This window comes from Platalea leucorodia (assembly GCF_965183815.1).
Source record: "Platalea leucorodia genome assembly, chromosome: 1".
In the NCBI taxonomy this organism is placed as follows: Eukaryota; Metazoa; Chordata; class Aves; order Pelecaniformes; family Threskiornithidae; genus Platalea; species Platalea leucorodia.
In genome coordinates this window covers 73,512,696-73,534,535 of record NC_138823.1, presented here as the reverse complement: position 1 = coordinate 73,534,535, position 21,840 = coordinate 73,512,696, and the positions used below count along the sequence as shown (strand labels likewise).

The following is a 21,840-nucleotide window of genomic DNA, read 5'->3' as shown; positions in this document are numbered from 1 at the left end:
AGTGAAGAGAGAAGAGGATCTGAGGATGTCAAATTCCTCAGGATCCTGCTTTTCAGTGCAATCTGGTGCTCATAATTAAGGGAATTACTAGCTGACTGTCTTGGTTAATATTCCAAAACATTACAAGGCTTAGAAAATGTAAGAGTCTGTAGAATAAGAGCATATTACTTCAACGTGATTTGCTGTATTTTGTCAGTTAATAATACATACTGCTATTTCAGGTAGCCATGGAAAGCCAGTCCTTGTGAGGGTTGATAGATAGGCTTAAGATCCACTAATCACTGGTCTGCAACCTGGATTTTATATGCCGCTAGCCTAGAAAAAAACATCACCTGGATCCTGTGTACAAGTGTCTGCAATTGCAGGAGAGTCCAGTCAGAAGATCAGTGGATCTTTATCTTTACTGTGCTATGAGGTTTATGCCTAATTTCTTATCTGAACATGAGCACTGAAGAAAAAAGGAGATAGCAGAGGAAACATGAGAGCAAGGTATGTAAATTAAGGAGAGAGGAGATAGAATGAGGGTGACCGTGCTTGTCACATTATGCTGTTTCCCATTGGAGAGCATCACATTAGTGCTATTGCTGTTAGGAGAAAAAGGGGCAGGGGGAAGTTTGTTTTCTGTGGTTTGAAATGTCATGCAGGTAGTACTCTAAAGCCACAAACTATCAAAAGTTTTAATACATTTAGTAGAAGAGTCCAAATATTTTTAACTTCAGAATTTTCCCTTTGAGCTGATCCAGCCTGAACATTTAAATTTCACTTCAGCGAGATCTAATAGGAAAAATCTTGTCAGCGGGCTGATAAATGCCAGTCTTTTTCTTTGGTTACTTGGGTTTTTTTAGAAAAATCTGAAGACTTAGCTTGGTTTTCTGGTGCTCTGTTGGGAGGCAGTTTCTACACCTTGGGTAGAGGAAAGGGACGTTGTGTGGTATATCGCGTGTGAAGACGCTTCACTTATCTCCTTGCATGTAAGGCCTAGAGCAGACTGAAATGCAATGTATTCTCTGCCTGCCTGCAAAATTGCCCTGGTGAAATAGCACGTCATGAAATATCAGGTGGGGTACATGGTTGTCTCTGAAGACTTTTGACTTTTAATACTTCACACATGGATGTTTTTCTGTAAGTGTATTCCTTTCTGTCTGGAAAACAAGTGACAAAACTCTGGAGAGCTGGCAGCCAGAAGATTTTAGATTTCGTGAAGGTTTGTCACATTCTTGTGGGCACAGGACAGTTTGCATGTGGGGAATTCACTGACGCGTTATCCTGTATTGAATTTCCTGCTTTCCTCCTTCCAGGAGTTTACGACGTCTGCTCAAGCAGAGCCACCTGTGCTCCACAGAGGTCTATTCCAGAGGAGCTCAGGCGGTATTCTTCTTGCTGCGGTCTCCTTAGGATTTCCCCAGAGATCTGAATTTTTGGTTGTGCTCAAAGATTCCTGTGCATCCCTTGGCCAGACCTGCCGTCCCCAGTCCCTCCTGAAACTGCCCTCTGGCTGTTGGCAGATTTCATGTGGCAGGGAATTTGCCACATCTTTTCCCTGCAGGTGTGCAGTTCTCCAGAGGTGTCTCTTGAGCCCCTACAGGCTTGAACCTCAGAGCTTTTTGATAGATTAAAACTCATACTGTTTTCAGTGAAAGCTGTCCTAAAATGTCATAAAATTAAATTTCTCTGCTGCGCTGCAGCACCTGAGAGACTTCCCCAGCCAGGTTGGATAATTCTTACTAGTAAGACCTAGAAATACCTGCTCTTGGCTTTTTTTTCTTAATAGGAATGGTAGTATTTTTCCCCATGTGTGTTTTAGATATACAATCTATGGAGAGCAGCAATGTGTTTATCATCAACAGTGAAAATACTGACCTGGAAAGGACTTCCCCCACCCCCCCTCCCAAAAAAAAACCCATATGCATTGATATGGATATAAGGAAAACAAAAACCCCACAGCTGCTCCGCCTGCAGGGCTTTTCCGAATAGCAGAATGGATCAAAGGATGTTTTTATTTCCTTGTGAAGAGGAAAAATTCATCACTTTATAAATCACAACAAAAACAAATCAAATCAATACCAGGAGCTTTTTAATAATAATGCATTTCTTATGGTTGTCCTCAGCCTAGGTCTCAGCAGTGGGTGCTGCATACAGCTAAAAAGAGTGAACTCAAACCTGTCTCTGACACTGGCTTTCATTTAGCATTAAGGATTTAACTGGAGTACCAGACTGCAACATCCCAAACACAGACGTGTTTAGAATCCGAGAGCTAAATCTGTATTTTATAGCTTGAGTTCATCTGAACTGTGAAATGGTATTATAAAATAAATTTTTCCTTTCTTCAGAATTCAAGAACATGTTGGGTAGTTTTACTTTTTTCATCTGTTGTGTGCTGTGGCTGGGTCGTTAATGCACTTTGCCCAGTTGTTAGCAACGCATCCTGAATGTCTTCTGTAGACCATTGCGATTTGAACACCTTTTTTGGTTGATGAATAAAGGAGAAGCTCTCTCTCACCTTCTGTGGAATGTGTTGGCTTCTGTCCTGATGAATGTTACTGTAGGATGCCATCATTTATTTTAACTGTGTTGAGAGAGTTTCAAAGCCGTTATGTGATCTTGTTACAAGCCAGCAAATTCGTACTGTGTATCGAAGGATGAAAGTTAGTGCTGAGATCACCAAATAACACTTACTTTCAATAGAGCTTTAAAAAATTCTGGCCCGTGAATTTTGTGATTAGAAGTAGATCATCTATTAACAACTCAGTGCATGGCTAGGGAATAGATCCAAGTGCTTCCTAAATTGGAAAAGTATTGGCTGGGTACAACAGTGAGCACTAAACAGGGTATAAAAAGCTATGAGTAGTAGAGAAAAGGATTAAGAAAAAGAGAAAGTTTTGTATTACCTCAGAAATAACTGAGTCATGCAGTTGCTTGGTGCAGGCATGAAGTTATTAGCAAGGGAAAAAAACACACCACAATATTTTATTGTCCCTTATTTAGGTGTTAGGCCTCCAAGACTAAACCCAAATATATATGGGTATTTCTTTGTTTTCAGTTTTCCGTACTAACATTTCATGTCTAGAAAAAGTGCAACAGAGAAAGCTGTTTCTTAATTATTTAGTAGTAATTAGTAATGTGAATTAATGTTGTGCTGCCACTACATTGACCTTTTCTTATACATACATTGCATTGGTCAGATATCCAAGGATACTACTGCAGTGTTTTCACTTAAAGTGTTACGTTTTCTTTTCTTTTCTTTTTTTTCAGGTTGACTTTGAACAACTCCAGGAAAACTTGTGTCAGATGGAAAGACGGTGCAAAGCATCATGGGATCACCTTAAGTCTATAGCAAAGCATGAAATGAAGCCAACTCTAAAGCAAAAAATGTCCGAGTTCCTTAAAGACTGTGCAGAAAGAATCATAATCCTGAAGATTGTTCATAGAAGAATAATTAACAGGTACAGAATTAGATTGGTGATAGCAATATCTTGATAATAAATCACTTGCTAAAAATATAAATTATGACATCATAAATATGGTTTTTATAAGTGTTTTTAATCCACATTCCAGCAAGTAATGTTACAAGGATGTATGTGGTGCATACTTTGTTATAGACACCATTTAAGAAAGATCCCCACTCCAGAAAGTTTCTATATTTCTGATGAAAAGAAGCAATGATCCATGCAATCATTTATTCCCAAGCTGCGATAACTGGGTCTTTTAACTCCTAGTCCCCAAAGCCTAGCAGCTTTATGGTTAACTTGCTATATTTTCTGTCCTTCCCTGAATACTTTTGAGGAGGGTTGGCTTACTGTCCGATAAACAAGAACAGGCTGGAGCAAAAAAATGAAGTTCTAATGACAAATTTGTCATATGCAGAAGTTGAAACAATTCTTGTACAATGAGTTCTTCTATAGGCAACACCACTCTTATTTGCAAGATCTACGACTATGTGTTTTATGCCTACGCAGCAGAAGACAGAATTAAGATTTCTTTCCGTAGGACTTGCTGTTGAGTTTAGTTTCATCCAATGCAGTTAACAGTAATCGCAGTGCTTTGAAATGTACATATTCACGATAATTCTGCAATACACGTGAGGTTTTTTTTTCAGATTCACAAATGTAGCTTAAGTCCTCTGAGTAATTTATCTATGTTCCTGCTTATTAATGAAATTTTGAGAGATTTTTCCACTTCTGAATAATTTCCAGATTGCTGGGGTCAAAATTAGGATCTGGATTCCAAATGATCCCAACTTTGTGGATATACACTTGACAAGTTGATTCAGCTCTTCTTTTGTTTTCATAATGACTTGGTTTTCATGCCATAAGTAAGCAGAAATCCCAATTGCAGTGGAAGGGAAGTGAATTCACCAGTTTCCTGTTGTGTTTATCATATGCATTGCACAAATAAGAAAAATATTAACTTTTTCCTATTATGTCCTGCAACAACTACTATAGTTGTCCAAAAGTGTATCCATGTACTTGCATCTTTTTAGGACTGGGAAGGCTTTTTGTTGTCAGGGATGTAGATGCGTTTAAGAGGAATTCCCATGCATTTTTAAACCATCAGTGCACTATTGTAAATCATGCACTATAGATGCAATAGTAAAAGTTGCAAATAGTGCAAAAGCTCTGAATGCCACAGAAGCAGTAAAACCGTGAATTGAGAGGATCCCAAACTAAAGTACTTGGTAGATAATATAATTTTATGGTCAGTTTTGTGAACCAGAAATTCTTTCCTTCTTGTGTTTGCTAGCCTGTAAATCTGCATTCTTCTTGTCTAGACTTTCCCCAACATCCTAACAGCCTCTTTGAAGTTGCTTAATACAAATAAATAGAATTGAAACTTAATAAATATTTTTTCTATAACTGAAATGAAATCGGTCATTCACGTGCCAAATTAGTCACGTGAAGTCCATGGAGTTCCATAAACATCTTATCTCCCGCATCAGCCTGGGAAAGTGGACTGGGATGGAGTTATCATAGACTAGACTTTCATGGTTTTAATTATAAAACATGCCAGTGTTATGCAAAGCATCCATGAAAATTCTGTAGCACAAAAGAAATTATGGGAGCTAATAAAGTAATAAATGGATTCACTGAAATGTAGGGTTTTTTTCCAGAAACCATCAATGAAGATTTTTTCCCTTTGCATTTATGAACTCATTGTTTTCCAGGTTTCACTCATTTTTGTTATTTATGGGCCATCCTCCCTATGCAATACGTGAAGTCAACATCAATAAGTTCTGCAAAATTATTAGCGAATTTGCTCTGGAATACCGCACCACCAGGGAACGAGTTTTGCAGCAAAAACAGAAACGAGCTAACCACAGGGAAAGAAACAAGACCAGAGGGAAAATGATAACAGATGTAAGTGGCAAAATGTATCTCCCACAGCATGGATTTTTAAAACGTTCTTTTATTGAATGTCATATATTAAGTGCTGTTACTCTTTATTCTTAAGAGATTCTTCTACTGTAAGTAATGAGCTCTCTTCTCTTAGAAGGCAAAACTTGCAAGTCCTGGATTGTGTATATTTTTTGCTTTGTAGTAATTTATAGAATGAGAACAAACTGAAATTAAGCATCCAAAAAGAGCATCTCTGTGTATTGCACAGACAGTGCCCAAAATATCTAGAAGACACCAGGAGCTGCATGTACCTGATCAGAATATGAAAAAGGAAAAAAAACCTAGAAATTAGGCTCCTAATTGAGGACATGATTTAAATGATGAACCATTGCAGCCATTTAAGTGGTTACCACCAGATTTAAATAGATTTTTTCGTCCATCTTTGAATAGTCTAATATAGTCTTTAATCTTAGTATTTTATCTGTTTTTATGTATATATATGCACGCACACACACACAGCAATTTTCTTCTTAACTTTAAAGCACAGAACAGCCAATTTTATGGGAACAGACTACTTCGGCGTTCTGAAAGAACAGACAAATTTATGTTCACAGTAGATGTTGCCCTGCAAACTTTTTGACTGTATGATTGCACAGTGATAGAATAAATTAAGATTAGGTTTCTCAGCATAGTAAGCTTTAAAACCCCCTTGATTTTTCTTTATTTTTTTTTTTTAAGTTGATGCAGTTCGACTCAATCCAAATAAAGTTTTAAGAAGTGCCAGTACTTAATAAAAGTTTCCAGCTGTCTCAAAATCCAAATCTGGAGTCTCGATTAGATGCGAGTGGTTCGTTGCATATGAAGCAAGCTACCCCTGCCTTTGGCATGAAAAGCCCTAAGCTGATTACAGTTTTATGGCTCAAGCAAAGTGGATGAAAATATATATGTATTGAGACTGATATAAATTGAGATTGTATTTAAGTCATTGACTCATGATCATTTGTAGATCTTTCCTGGCAATATCCTCTTTAAATTTGGAAATCTGCCCCTCTAGAGAAAATGTTAAACCTGTATTATTATCTCAAAAGATTTTCCTTTTGGTCTAGCCTCAGGTTAAGGAAGAGGCTCTGATTTTACACGAAAGGTATAATATAGTCATACAAATTTTCAAAACTACCACTGTGGAACTGAGATCACTTTCTTCAGTTGCTTCTCGGTTTTCCTGCCATATTCTAGAGGAGCTAAAAGATGGCATTAACCAAAGAGATTAGTAAATTGAAATGTTTATTTCCTCGTACTTTTTCCTAGTTTAAAAAATACTGAGATGTGAAGGAGTTACTGTTTCCTGCTGTATGGTGTAGTGTTTCAGTATTATCTGTCCAGAAGAACTGGCTGTGGCAGGACAGAAAGCTCCTCTATGTCCTGTTGCTGCAGGAAACGTGAGGGCAAAAGCAAATCTGATCACTGCCAGTGGAGAGAAGGGACCCTTTCAAACCAGAAAAAGGCTCAGGGTTGACAGTGAGGAGCAGAGCCAGGGACGATGGCCGCTTTCTGAAAATGTAAGAAAGGAGGCAGCTAGGCCTTTCCCAGAAAAACGTATTATTGGAATAAGGTGTCTTGTTCAGCTCAAGGTAGCGTTGAGGTTTGACAAGAATTAAATGCCATCTGACAGCTAGTGTTCCACCTAAAAATATCTTGCAGGTCACCAGAAAGGGAGCATTTTTTGCCTATCCCTAATTTACAATTATATAATGGTCCTATTAGCTTAAAACCAAAAAGCCTGCTGGAGTAAAAAAACACCTTCTTTAAAATTCCCCTTATAGAGATGTTCTTTAAGGGAGTTATTCATGTGGCCAGATGGTTATTTCAGGACTTACTAAATCTCTTTAACTGTAGCCCAGTAATATGGCCTCATTTACCATTCATTTGATTGCAGTACATGGTAAAACAGAATTAAAGTTGCATCAGACTATTTGTCACAGCTTCCTTTAACAACTTCAAAGTCAGATCTACCTCAAAACAAGTTTCCAAGTCAGCAGGATGGAAGATATTTCTATGTGAGGAATGATGAAAAAGGGGAGTTTTATTGTAGTCTTGTGGTGGCTGTGGTTTGTATCTGGTCTTGATTTTCTTAGTGTTTTATATTTGCAGGCATTGGAAAGGGAAGATATATCAGTAATGCATTGACAGTATGTTCAACTAGTTACAAAACACTGATAGAAGAAAGTTTAGATCTTGACATTGGAAAGAAACTCTTTGTAGAAAGTAACTCTAATAAGAAGTAGACATATGGAATTTTAATTTCTGCTTTTGGTGACCTAGAAGGATTGTGCAGTTATTTCATATTTACCTCCCTGTCCTTTTGAAAGTTTCCTCAGGATCTCATTTTTATCACCTTGCAGTATATAGCTTTTAGGCAGAAGAAGAGGGATTTTAGCAGAAATGGGAAAGGAATAAGCCAGAACCATCCCAGTTCTTAACGAGAAGGCATGTATCTCTTAAACCTTGGTCCCCCCTGCAGACTTGGAAGGCAGAGGGGTGCTGGCTCTTTGCGTGGAGAGAGTCTGCTGGCTCTTCGCGTGGAGAACTTGCATCAGCTTCAGCAACTGCTCACATGGAGTAGGGCTGAGAAACATGATGGGGAATGTTTCCAGTCTTTCTTTCAACGTTTTACCACAGATATCTTTATGTTTATATGTTCTTTAATAGCTGAAGTGGACTGGGCACTGTCAGTTTAAACCTTGCTGAATGTTGTCTGCAAGGGAGAGGAAGATGGAGGCAGGGGTAAGGAAAAAAAAAAAGGAGAACAGTTTCACAGGGAAAATTGCCTAGTCTCTGTAACCTTATATCTGGCTTTAGCCAATGATAGCACTCATTTCAGGCACACTAAAAATAACAAGCAAGCAAAATAGGGAAGAAATGCAATTATAGATACAAGTCTGAGCTTCTTAATGATTTTTAATAATAGTAATATAAGCATCTGTCTCCCAGATTTATGAAGCTCTGCTTTTTACAGTACCTAAAGAGTTTCAATTCCAAAATTGCTATGTAATAGAAATAATATTTTGAAACGGCAAATCCACCGCATAGCAATGCTAGCCTAAAGGAAAAATGGGAAGGAGAGATAAAGGAAGGGAGGGAGGGAAGAAGGGAGAATCTCATATTGTCCTGCAACATCCAGTACTGGATAACAGAAGAATCAAGCAGCCTTTTTTTCTTAAAATTAACATCTTGTGCCTGCAAGAGGTATTCAGTATAGCAATATTCATTCAGTGCTTTTTGGTAATATTACATGTTAAAAATTTCCTAATTTATCAACGTTTCTCAGTGTGTTTATACTGATGAAATGAAGAAGGAAATAAAAGGCAGAATGTACACACCTGGGTGAGAGCAGATTCCCTTGTGGAACACAAGTTTGATTTATTTATTTTGCTACTTTGACTCCTGTTGTCAGTATTTGCTGGGGGCAAATGGCTCTCCAGGCGTGGAAACGTGATGGGGATGGTGAACTGCTCTGCCTGTGCACTGGAGTACCCCTGGGTGTAAAAGGACAGTGGTTCTCGGTGTGAGCCCTCTCCACCCAGAGCAGGAGGAAGGGGAATAGTAATGCCCTGGGTGCTGGAGATGAGCAAAGTCAGAGAGGAGTACATTGCCCTTAAAATAAGTCCACAGCAGATCGCTTTTAGCTAGATTAAATGGGCAGGGAGGCCAGCAGCTGGGACTTTCCCTGTAAAAATCTAGCTTGGTATAAAGTAATAATATAATACACTTTTGTTTGGAGTACACTCTTTGTAATGTATGTGCTCTGCTCTTTCACCTTTCCCTGAGTGCCTTTTGCATATTGTTTAGCTTAATTTGCTCTCCTTCTGCCTTTTATTTATTAGATAGATGTACATATGGATTGGAATACAAGTATGTTCTTACTTCCTATTCTTCTGCTTTCTGTTTCTTATTTATGCCAAAAAGTGAACAGTGGCCTTCTTCAGAAGAATTGCTTTATGGTGTGACTCTGTGCCCCCCGGGGGATGAAAAAAAACAAACGGATCTTTTTAATGTAAAGGGAACATACCTGCCGAGGTCCCTCTGCAAAACATCTGCCTGTGTTTCTGTCAGTGCCACTGTGTCCAAAGAAAAATAAGCATCTCACTCTTTGAATAAAACATACCCTTAAAAAGTAATGTGAATGTGCTGCTCAGCACTCTCACAGCTAATCTTCTTATGGAGATTGTGGTGAAACTAAGCTGAGGGCCAAAGTAAATCAGGCTTTCATTTTTAATGATGAATGTTTCTGGAACAGAATGTATCAATCCCAGACAGAAATCATAGCTGAGATGGAGATAAGGTCAAAAATATGTATTAGTAACACTAGGGAGGGGAATAGAATTGGTGGAATGCTTCTTCTAAAAGACAAAACAAAACCCACAAATAAAAAAATGCATCGAATTTCTGGGCTATGTTTGCACTTTATAAGCAAACTGAAAATTATGGAAACAAGCAGCCCAGATACTTGAGAAACTGTATTTTACTTTGGGAACCTTCCATGTGGAGCATCTTACAACCCGATGAAGAATTCCCCAGGCATTTGGGAACACAGCTCTAAATAGTTTGCTAATTCCCTGTAAATCCCCAAATTTAAGAACAGTCCATGTGCCACAATATTTTGATATCCCCATTGCATTTAATGTAGTGTAACTGTCAAGATAGTTTTACATGCCTGCTGTCACAGAGGGTGAAAGCCCTGAGTGACAAAGGATAATTGCATCTCTCTGATTTCCAGGATCTGATATTGTGCAGCTACTGAAGAACTTTAAGCATTTACTCTATTTATTCAGCATTTGATTTGAGTGCTCTCTTAAATTGGAAGTTGAAAAGCCCCAGCTTAAAAAAGGAATTAAAACAGGCACTTAAGTGTAGAGAAAAGGAATTGCCAAGAAGCTGACCTCTGCACTGGAAGAAAAAGAAGCCAGGACCTCCCTGTGCTCAACAGAGCTGGAGAAAGGAGAAGGCGTCCTTCCTAGTGCTCTCAGTTTCCACAGGGCAAAAAGTGGGCAAGCAACCACATGACTCAAGGGAGAGAAATAGGATGGGTTAGGGGTAGTCTCAGTTCATAATTTCTCTAAGAAAAATCAGGAAATTCTTATATACCCTACTGAGAGTGACAGTCTGTTCTACATACAATTAAAAAAAAAAAAGGCAAGCTGATTGTCTAAGGAATGAATTCCTTATACGCTTTGTATTTTTATGTCCTCCTATAATTGCATAAACAGTGCCATGGTTACCTCTTACTCTGTCGTGGTTTGACCATACTGTCTTTCCTAAATCTTGCTGTTTGTCCTTCTTCACCCTGTCCTTTGTTTCCGGTGGCAGACCGATGAAGAAGAGGATGCTGAGGTATGGTTCTCTGAAAGAGCATGTCATTCCCATGTCCCTCGTGTGCTGTGACATCTAATTTCTAACTCAGATAGTAGGACCGCTCAACTCCATCTGCTCAACTGGAATTATGAACCATGACATTTTTCTCATAGCTTTTTGGCTCAATCATAAGAATGCATTTTTACAGTCAGCTTTAACCATATGCATACCTGCTCTCTTGAATAAGGATATCCTGATCTACGGCCTCAATAATTTTAAGTTTCCTCATTTCCTTAATGTCTGTTTACTAAACTGCAAAGTATCCCCACTGCCCAAAACATCAGTGATCTGAATGTTATGGGGATCATCAGTTACCTTGGGCTACGGATTATCATGATAATTTCATACTCATTATTAAGCTGCGTAAGTCCAAATGGTATTATTTTATAAAGTGTTCAAAAGCAAATTGTAATGGTTCTCCTTGCTGGATGAATTGCGAATAAGATACTTCAGTCATCACAGAGGTTAGCCATGGAGTAGTTCATGTATTTATCATAAAGTGCTCCTGAAGGTGATGTTGAAAATGAATAAAGGAGAATAAATAATTTAAGAACTATACTGTGCTAGCTATATTCATAATAAAACAATTTATTGGTTTGAGGAACATCTATTGTGCAATGCATTTTTTGTTCAGCATTAGAGCTTTCTTCAATTTGCTGAACATAAACAATGTGGCTTAATGCTCACTGTTTCATAATGGCAGTCATTTGCTCAAGAGGCAGGGGCTTGGTCATTAATCCATGGCAACATCTGAAAATTAAGGAAGTGAAATAAAACTTCTGGCTATAGAGCTTCTCCTCCAGTGATGATTTGTGCTGTATAGCTTGGGGCGCAGAAGGAAACTTACACAAATTAGCCTTTTTATGCCAACATTTAACTAACCTGTGTGAATAGTAACTAACAGTTATGCGAAGACTTTGTCCTTTGGGTTTTTTCTGAGATGGTATTGATCACCTTTACAACCCACTGTATATAAAAGAGTATTTTTAATGCAAAAATGGCATGCACTTTCATAGAAGTTTCTCCCTAATGTTTCTCTGTCTTTTAATTTCACATGTGATACTCTAGCACTTGCACACTTTCCACATCAAAATGTTGCAAGCTAATATTTAAACAAGAAAACAAACTTCTCACTATCAGAAATAAATCTCACACTGGTATATTTAGCTCAGTGCCTTGTAGGGATTATTGTTTTGCTACTCAGTTAACTTGCTATCCTACCCCGAAAAGTTGTTATGTTAAAATAGAATCATCCTGTCATTGATTTCCAGATTAAATATTTTCAGTTTGCAGTCTTGACAGCCCTGGGGACTCGATCAAAGCTCTGAAAGGAGGGCCCAGTCTTTTCTTTCAATTTGCCATTCTCTGACAGAAAGGCTCAGCAGGTTTGCATCCCTTTAACTGACTGGCTCGATACCGTCAGGTGAATAATTAATGTTGTTTTTTATGCAAAGGAAGAAGTGAATGCAGCACACCTTCTTTCATCTGTGCTGAATTGGTAGGAGTAAGAAAGATTAAAAGGAAAAAGAAAACATATTTCAGTTTCTGATGCTGGACTGATATGACTGAAAATACCGAGGGGTATTATTATCTGTTGATGCCTGTTTGCTGTTGACAGAGCCTGTCTTTTCAGCATCCAGGACTGTATTTTAAATGTGCTTTAGGCTTCCTGTAGGTAAGAGCAGTGAATCGAATACCAACATCACAGCCCTTTGTAGGCAGAGGCTGGAAAGGGAGAGCCGCCCAGTGATGCAAGTTCTTCTGCTTAGAAAGTATCCATTTCTGCTGTTTCCATCTGTTTCTAGACGGCTGTTCTCAGTAACCAGTGGAGCTGCTGCATCCACATGCTATGCAAGCCCAGCTAATGTGGCCGCTGTTTTTAACGTAGTCGTGGTGACAGGGAAATCACGGGGGGGCTGGGGAAGCAGAGGGCAGATTCCTAAATCTCTTGTAAGGTTTTGTTTGTTCTTCTAACTACTGACTGCACTTTTTGTGTTTTGGCCATGAAATAATTTGGCTGGGTGTTTTGGGACCAGGGATTTTTTCAGCGTTACTGGTAGTGTATTTTAAGGTTACTTGTAGGTATTTGTGTTTTAGACAAGTTTGAGAGTTTTCTGTGCAGCAATGCAAGAGGGAAAAATCTCTCTTCCCAGACTGCTCTCCCAGTTTTGCCTTGTTACTGAAAGGTGATGGTACAGGAAAAAGCAATTTCTTATTTGTGTTGGGTCTCATGCTGTCTACCTCAGTGTCATACTTGACCCCAGATCAGGCCCAACCTGGGTCGAAGGTTTCAAAGCAAGCTTTGTAACTTATACTCTCAGACGGAAGGTCAAAGTTATAAGGCTTGAGCTGATGCATCTGGTTTTCCTCTGATTTTGTCTGCTGCTCCCTGCCGTCGCCCTGTTTCCAGTTTATTTCTGCTCAGGGTGCATGCCCTGGGAGAGGAGCAACTGTTGCCTGGCTCTTTTGGGAATATCTGCACTCCAAACCAGCCCGAGAGGACACTTCTCTCCTTGCAATTCACGGTCGAGACTCTGGCCCATTCTCCTTGCTGTTTTCTGTTAAAACAACAAATCCATTTTCCTCCCGCAGTCTGGCAAGTTTTCCAGCACCTCTCCCCCCTGCCAGAGCCAGCCCCAGGGGCTGCAGTACGCCGAGGACGCTGCAGAGCACGAGAACATGAAGGCCGTGCTGAAGACCTCCTCCGTCGGCGGGGAAAGCACCACAGCACTCGGGATCCGCACTCGAAGCCGGGCCAGCCGAGGTAAGTGCCAGCAGTTTCCTTCTGGCCACCTTTCTTGTGGCGCAGTAGCCACACAGTGGCCCAAATGCAGGTCGTGGCCCCCTTGCGTAGAGGTCACGCCAGAAAGGGTTGAAGGGGAAGAAGACGACCCCAGTGGTGTTTCCGCACTGGAGGTGGTCAGTTGGGGCACAGGGATGTAGGAGAATTTGCCTGAAGTTTTAACACATGGATCGCAGCCAAAGGAATGCCTGGGTGTGTTAGGAATACCTATCCCCCCACCCTGGTGAACATGGCTGCCCACTAGCACCCCAATTTTTATTCCTGTTCTCATCATGAAGGCAAAATGGGGGATCCATGATACGGTTTTCTTTTTATTTTCAACAGAAGCAAGTAGAAAGTAGCAATTCAAATTGAAGTGAAAGGGCCTTGCAGCATTTTAGAAATGAATGGGGAGAGGAAAAAGGGAAGGAAAAGATGGTGAATTTTCTAACCACCTCCCTGCTAAACTGCAAAGCTAGTGGATTAAGTAGAGCCTAGGAGCATAAAAAGCTGCTGTGGACAGCCCCGCATCTCCTTGCTGTCCTGACAGATACCTCTTTCTCTGAGGTCCACAGCGCTCTGCTGTTTCCAAATGTCAGCACAAGTGATTTCTGAAAGCTGACAGGGAGGAAATGAAAACCTGACCCAATCTGCCGATTCCAGCACCTGATACTCTGACACAAGAGCTCACTGGTACAACCATTCTTGGCAATGAGATAGCCTTGTTTTTTGTCCAAGACATGATTCACTGGTACACCTCTTCATTTAAGCAGCCACTAAACCACTTCCTTTATACTAAATCATTTTACAGACACTGGGCTCACCAGTTTATTTTCTTTCGTCTTCCCCTCACTCCCTCCCATACACGTGATACCTGGACGATGGTTTTGGAGTAAAGGTGATGCACCAAAATTCAAGTCTTCGTTTTTTTGTTCTGGTATTTCTTTTCCCTTCACATCTGGATATCTTACACTTTCTTGATTCTTTTTTGATACCACTGATAGCACATCCAGAGCATCCACCACTAAGTCTGTGTGTGTGTAGTTTATTAAGGCTTGAAACCATGATCCTGTCTAATTTAGAGCTTTCACAACCCCAGTTTAAGCAGCAAGTCAACTTGCTAAAGTACGAAGATGAAATAATTTAAGCTGCACTATAACAAGCTGAATAGCTGAAGTAATCCATTGAATGCTGTTGAGCAGTGTGTCCTGATCATGACAGTCAGCTTGTGTTCCCCTGAAGAACAGCAGAGGCAGAGGATGGGTGAGCCAGACAGAAGCTTGTCAGGAGCACTATCGTAATGCAACTGCTCTTGACGAGAGCCAGGAGAGAAGCAGCAGAGCAAAGTGCTAATCAAAGCTGTTGTTTATTGACATTGGGGACGTGATATAGAGTGGCCTCGCCAGTGAATTTTGAGCTGCTTGCAATTCTACCACACCCGCTCTTTTGCAAAGCTCACTGTCGGTGTTCTCGCTGCATGCTAGCCTTCAAATTATTCAAAAACAAAAAGCACACAGAACAGTAGTCTGTAGTGGAGGAACCCAAAGATGTGTCTGACACAGCTCTGCGGAGTAAGGAGTGCCAGAGCCATGGGGTTCAGAGACATGGCTCACTTGTTTGTTTGTGGTTTTAACCAAAATTGCTTATTTAGCTTTTCAGCTTGCCAGCGACTCTTGCTTTTCCGCTCATAACAGAGCAGACACAGTTGTGCCAGGACACATACAGCTTTGTGATGAGAAGGTGAATTCTTCATTGTGAAAAGGACAAGTAGATATGTCAAACCACATTTTTTGCCCTTTTCATGTCGTCTTTGCACTAGGCTGTGATACAGATGCTTGGAAATGGATTCGTTCTCCCTTTTGGTACAAAGGACCTGTCTTGCTGATTTGCATCAATTTCTAACATATGCCATGTCTTCTAGTCTCTGTGTAATAGGAGCAGAGGGAAACATGGTCACGCAACACTCCAGCAGTCCTTGGCTTATAGACAGTCTCTAGCAGATATTTGCCAGTTGTATGGTCAAGGATAAGACTCTGAGGCTGAAGGGAATAGAAAGTTATAATTGCATTTGAGCTCTCGGGTCTCTGCTGATACAGCAGAGAGTCTAGGGTATTATTTAGAGATATTCTCCATTAGGCAGAGTCTTCTACTTTGGCCAATTTGAAGTAGCAATGACTGAGCTGTCTGCTGTAATTCCCCAAATACCCAATTGCAAAACCAAAGTGACGCAAGAGACTTCTGTCTTCTTTTCCCTCAATTCATTTGCTGGACTTTTCCAGGCCGTATCAGTTCGTGGAACGCTGGCAACGACGATTCACCTAATGCAACAGATGACGCAGCAGATGAGATCATGGATCGCATTGTAAAGTCCGCCACCCAAGTGCCAAGCCAGCGAGCGGTGCCTAGAGAGAGGAAGCGGTCACGAGCAAATAGGAAGTCATGTGAGTATATGGCTATTGAATTTCTCAAAATAAGCAAATGTGCAAATATTTATGTATATCAGTGTAGGAACCAGGTCTTTAGTTTGCAGACATGCATTGGTAGTTCATAGTGGCTTGAGTGTACGCTTAATGATTGGCGTATATTCCTCTTACTGTTGTTTAAACAATGTATGCAGTGGATGACTCTGTCTTCTACAGAAGTTGAAATGTCCTTAGCAGTAAGGGAAGAAGAATGTTTTATGGTGCTTTAGAGCTTCTCTGATGACAGTACTTATTCATAACTAGAGAAGTCAGATCAAGACCTCAGATGGAGACTGTGAAGGTACTGTGAACTGGCATGAAGATTAATAGTTGTATCTGTAGCTGAATTTATTCATAAAGCAAAAAGTAGTTTGAGAGATTTCACCTCTTAAAATCTTTCTCTCTTGTGCTGTGTACCATCCTTCCACAGCCCTGAAAACAAAATGTCTGCTGCTGCTTGGCCGCAAAGTGTTTATAGAGGAGCTTAACTTCCACTGGGAAGAAAAGGTAGCACATTTATAAGGTGGTCTTTCAACAGCGTAGCGTGGCCACAGGGCTGAGCTGCGGCACCCGAGTTTGAGCAATTTCATTTTGCGCTTTATTAAATACAATGTTTAAGAGGTGATGACCTTTCTAGTTCTTTTTTTCCTTATGTGCAGAGACTACTGCGATTACTATGAGAAGGATAAGTACCCAGAGAACATAAGACTTTAGTGTTTAATGTCATTCACCATATGTGGCTTTTTGACTACCTTTCCATCCATCTTTTTAGCATTTCTGGGAAGTTAGGACAAAGAGGAGACAACAACAGTGAGTGAAAAATCACACGGATTTTCATTTTTTGTGGAATTGTTCTAACATAGTGGGTGATCAAACACACTTGGTATAAGCAGTGATTGCTATAGACTAACATGTGCTGAAAGCATATTCACTTTCTCCAACATGCTAAGAAAGGGACTTCTGCATGTGGCAAGAGGAAAAGCAAAGTGGACACTCTGGTTAGATGAGCCAGACTCTAAGCAACGAAAATGAGCTGACACTGGATTGTCTTTCCATCATACACTGTGCCGTTCCTCTTTGTGGCATCACCATCTGCTGCTACCCACTTCCCCACACGGTTCTGGTGTTCTGCACGTGCTGACTGCCCTAGTTGGCTTGTGCATATCAAATAAACCTCCTGTACGTTTGCCTATTTCCATGGTTTATCCCATGCTAATATTTCCTCTGTTAGCAACGCTATCTTCATGCACACACTCCAAAAAGTCTGATTTCTGCTTTTTACCAGGTACCTTTTTCCCAAGGAAGCACTTGCTGCAGGAAAAAAAACAAAACAAAACAGGATAATGATAATAATACTATATTTTTTCCATGGAGCTGGCTTTTATAGTCAGTAAAAACATTAACAGGCATTAAGCATTCAGTAAATGTTTAGGCTGGGACTGATTTCCGTTGTAATTAATCATGATAGAATCCAGCTCTTTTGCTTGTTTGTTCTTCAAGATCTGGATGAGACTCTTAAGTGGATTAAAAGGCAGTTTCAAAACAAACATACAGTTCAGTAGTTTAGCGTCACTTTCAGCTGATGTGCTGAAAGAATGTGTGAAAGGAGAATATCTTAACGGAACTGTTTCTCTCTGATAGATAGTCAATATACCTGGATGATGAATAAATGAAGTAGTTTAGCTCTAAAATACACTCAGCTGGACTGATAATATGGCACCTCCAGGTAATGACCAGAGACCAGCCCTTGTCAATGCATGATGAGAGTTAAATGAGCAGAAGATCTTCCAAATAGAAATATAACACGGGGCCTCCATAAACATATTAGAAAGTAGATTTTTAGGCATCCTTCAATGATTTGGATTAGCAGACGCTATGACATTTATTATCTGCAGAGCAAAGAGACCCTATTATCTGATGGGTTTGATTTGCCACCTTCAATCTTCAGGCTCCCATACACATCCTTTGGTTTTTGTCGTGAGCTTGGTATTCAATCTATTCATGGACATCAAAGCGAAACTCAGTTGAAAGGAATTATTTTCACTATACATCATGTTGCATATGTCTCATTGCTCTCAGTGCAGAACTGGAAATCTTGTCAGGCTTACTTAGCATTCAGCAAAGATTTTCGTGAACCTGAGCTGAGATACGTGTTTTTAGCAAAATCAGAAACCCAAAAGATTTATACACAATTGCACTGTAAACATTTCCTGTGGTTCAGGTAGAAGGTTCTCATGAGTGAGGGATTTTTTTGCCATTAAAAAAGACACAAAAATGTGAAGTAAAAAGCAAGTGATGCTCAAGTCATTTGTAACTAGGGGAAAACAGAAATAAGAATATGGAAAAGCTTCAGTTAAATTCAAGAAATAGTTGTAATGGGAAAATGAGACATTTTGACATGCTCCTTTGAACCGTTTTACCTTTTGTAATTGTTGAGCAGTGTGACTGTACCTCGTATGCAGAGAGCTTAGTTAGATCTTAATGAGGTAGAAGAGTTTGAACTCTCAGAGCAATCAGTAGAACCATGAATTGGGAGGAGGAATAAGGCAGTGAGTCATCCAACAAAAGACAGATGGAAACGTCTGTATGTGTTGGTTGAAGATACAAAGGGTCACATAAATCCAGATATGACTGAAGTCGCCTGAGACCTAGTAGGAAGGAATTTGTTCAGTGGGAGCTGAAATGGACTACAGAAAGCTAAGGTACATGATAAGTGCATAACAACTGAGTTCCTGTGATCTGCAGAGAGAGAACTTAATTCTGTGCTAGACTTTTACACAGTGGAGGTTTTTAAAGATAAAATTTGACATTTAGAAGTACAGTAACCAACTGGAAGTCATTGCCTCATGACGGGTGTTCAGTGACCTGCCTACCAGACATACTGAAGTGGTGTTCTATATGAGAAAATAAGATTACAGTTGTATCCATTCATTAGAAGCCTCATCAGAAAGCCACAGGGTTGAATGAGCCACAGAAACTGAAATGCTCTGTCACCCCTTCGAGGTGGTCATTCAAAGACAGCTTCAAGGCAAGTTGCCATGGGAAGCTTCTGATGGTTTTTTTTCTCTCTGATGTCTTTGTTCTGTAAACAACAGACCCCAGCCTCTAGAGATATCAGTTCAGCATATTTTAAAAGCATAAAATACAAATTAGATTGAAAATGTACTGTTTCTGTTCTTGAAGACTGAGGGCAGCTTTCTGTGAGAAAGGTTTTTATAACGTTATGGGGAGCTGTTCAACTTAGCAAAGAAATAAAAAATAATATAATTAGGATTGTCTGGTTCTCCCATAAGGTTAGGATGACCTTCATAAACGATGCCATAACAAACAATGAGTGCAAAGGAAAATTGGGATAAGGAAGTTTTAAGAATCACTCTATTTGCTAGTCCAAATTCCAAGGAATACAATTGCTGAAGTTAATTTTAGCAGCTTACAGACCAGTATTACAGGCATTGCATCAGTGGATTTGGGGAAATACAAATGAAACTCTCTGTATGAGATACCACTGAGATTTCAAAAAAGAGTCAAGAAAAGAGGTTATTTAATACAAAGAGCTGAATTAAAAGAAATAATATAAGGTAGATAAGCAGACTTTGCTGTGAAGATTGCAAGAAGTGAGGTAAGAGAAGAAATTATATAAAGAAGAACAGGGCTGCTTAGAAAATCCTGTCACTAAATGAGAGTTTCACGTCATGATGAATCAGCCTGTGCCAGTTGCTTCAAACTGGGGGAGAAGAAAAATAGGTCCTATAGCCACGGCAGCTTAGAGGCAACAGAAGACACATAAAGACAGTATCATCCATAAGATAAAAATTTTACTTAAGTACATTTAATTAAAAGAATGCCCCTCAAACTCCATAATAGACAAATAGGAAGATAATGCTGTTTTCCTTCTTGTCCTGGCAGTTTATTTAAAACATCCATCCCCTAACATTAAATCAGTTCTCTGAGGATTAGACTCTTACAGAGGTGCTGTCTCTGTGTTGATCTCATTGAACTGAATGGATCTGTCTCAGGAGAATGATATGATTCCCATGAGTCAGCGTCACGAAAAATCATACTCCAGTTTAGTAATCGTGAATAAGCACATGGAAGGTATTCGCACTAATTCTGGCATACGCAGAGCAATACTTGGAAATGTTGAGCCAAACAGGGTTGATTTCTGACCTCTGTGAATGGCCATGGCAGGGCTCTGAAAAAGCATCAAGAGAAAGTCCTAAGGATTCGTTACCTTTTTCAAGTGCTGATTAAGCCACAGGGTAGCAAAACCAGACCAGCTGACTAGAGATTACATTAAGGCTAAAACATGAACCTGGTAGTATCTTCCTCCTTCTTTATGAATTGTTAGTATTAGCAGCCCTCGTGCTTGAAAATGTGTCTGCTGGCTCCCTAAAGTCAAGGCAGTGGTCACAGAGTGGGGATCCTGATGTGGTCTTGCCAACAAATAACTGCAGATAACTGCACCGAGGAAACAGCTCTTTAAAGATGGCTTGACTATACAGCTTTGTTTGCATCTGGATCTTCAGCTGACCCTGAATGGTAAACCGTCCTGTAGGGCCCAGGTGTGGCTAATATTTGGTGATGAGCAGCACAGTGGTGGTTGTATTGGATTCTACTGGAGACACTGCATGAGGACATTGCAGAGTGAGAGGCTCGTTTTCCCCCGCATTGTTTTATCTCAGAGTGCCTCTCTGTGTGTGCACTCTTACTTCTCTTAGATTTTATTAAAATTGAAAATCTGCTTTAGATTTGAATTAGAGAAGTGGGTTTGGAGCAGATGATAATTGAATCAGAATTTAATCTAATATTCGAATGAGACAACTTGATCAAAATTATTTGTGATGTTTAAAAAAGAGAGGAGAGACATGATAATGCCTTGTTCTTTTATTAGGCTTTGGAACCACATGTTAGCCTAATAATATACCCTGTGACTGACCCTTGAGACATGGAAACATCTCATAAAGATTTATAGATTTATTTGCATAATGACTTGCAGGGAGTAAAAAATTCTTACAGTCATTATGCAGAAATGGACCTGAGGCACCACCCAAGTAATCTGTCAGACTCATACGAGTAGACTGTGGAGAAGATAGGAATTGAGTCGAGATTACCTGAATCCTAGACAAATAAGCTCAGGGCTGGTGGATTAAACTTAACTACAGAACATCTCGGGTCAGGTATTTCATACTAAATTCCACCTTCAGTAGAAGTGAAATAAGAGTTAGCACACTGTCATGAGGTGCCAAAATGTGGGAAAGAGGTCTGCCAAAAGACCAGGCGTGGAGACAAGCTTTAGACAAGTTTTAGTAACACATGCAGCACTGCTTTGAAATAAACACGTTTGTAAGCAAACAAAATACTAGATGGGAGACTATCTGAATTCAAAGGTGTGAAAATTTTGTTTGGCGTTCATAGCGTGCTTCAGTTAACTTTTTCTTCTTCTTTTCTTTGTTTTTTCATTATTTTTCATTTTCATGTCTCTCCACTTACTTTTTCTGGCTATGAAAAGATGCAGAAGTGCCAAAATACCAGGAGGGAGACTGTTCTTCTGGTATTTATAGCCTGACTAAAAGCAGGAGTTAATGGAAATTATGCTTTTTAAAAAATAAAAACCTTACAAGAAGAAAGTCTATATAAAATGCTTTAAAGGCAAGCAACTTCACTTAGAATTTGCAACTAATTATGTAGGATTTGAGTAACTGGATCCTATTAGAATTAGAGGAGGGGGCAGAGTAATCTAGTTAGTGATGCACATTTTCAACAATTCTTTGCATTTAGAAAAAGTAAATGTGTCACCAGTGGTATTCAGTATCAAAGTCTGTTTGTCCTCACACAAAGTACTGAGCCTTCA

The 21,840-nt window shown here is 39.7% G+C and overlaps 1 protein-coding gene across 3 annotated transcripts in view; it reads left to right on the top strand.

The window, feature by feature from the left end:
• FHOD3 (formin homology 2 domain containing 3) overlaps positions 1–21,840 on the top strand; it is a gene marked incomplete at both ends in the record, with an annotated part of 399,092 nt that overhangs the window by 368,125 nt on the left and 9,127 nt on the right. For 2 of the 3 annotated variants that reach the window (XM_082304477.1, XM_082304476.1), the window contains 5 exons: positions 3,253–3,443; positions 5,162–5,354; positions 10,701–10,724; positions 13,338–13,509; positions 15,807–15,968. In XM_082304477.1, the coding sequence (XP_082160603.1) occupies positions 3,253–3,443; positions 5,162–5,354; positions 10,701–10,724; positions 13,338–13,509; positions 15,807–15,968 (742 nt within the window). The remainder of the gene's footprint in view (positions 1–3,252; positions 3,444–5,161; positions 5,355–10,700; positions 10,725–13,337; positions 13,510–15,806; positions 15,969–21,840) is intronic. The other variant, XM_082304478.1, reaches the window with a different exon arrangement.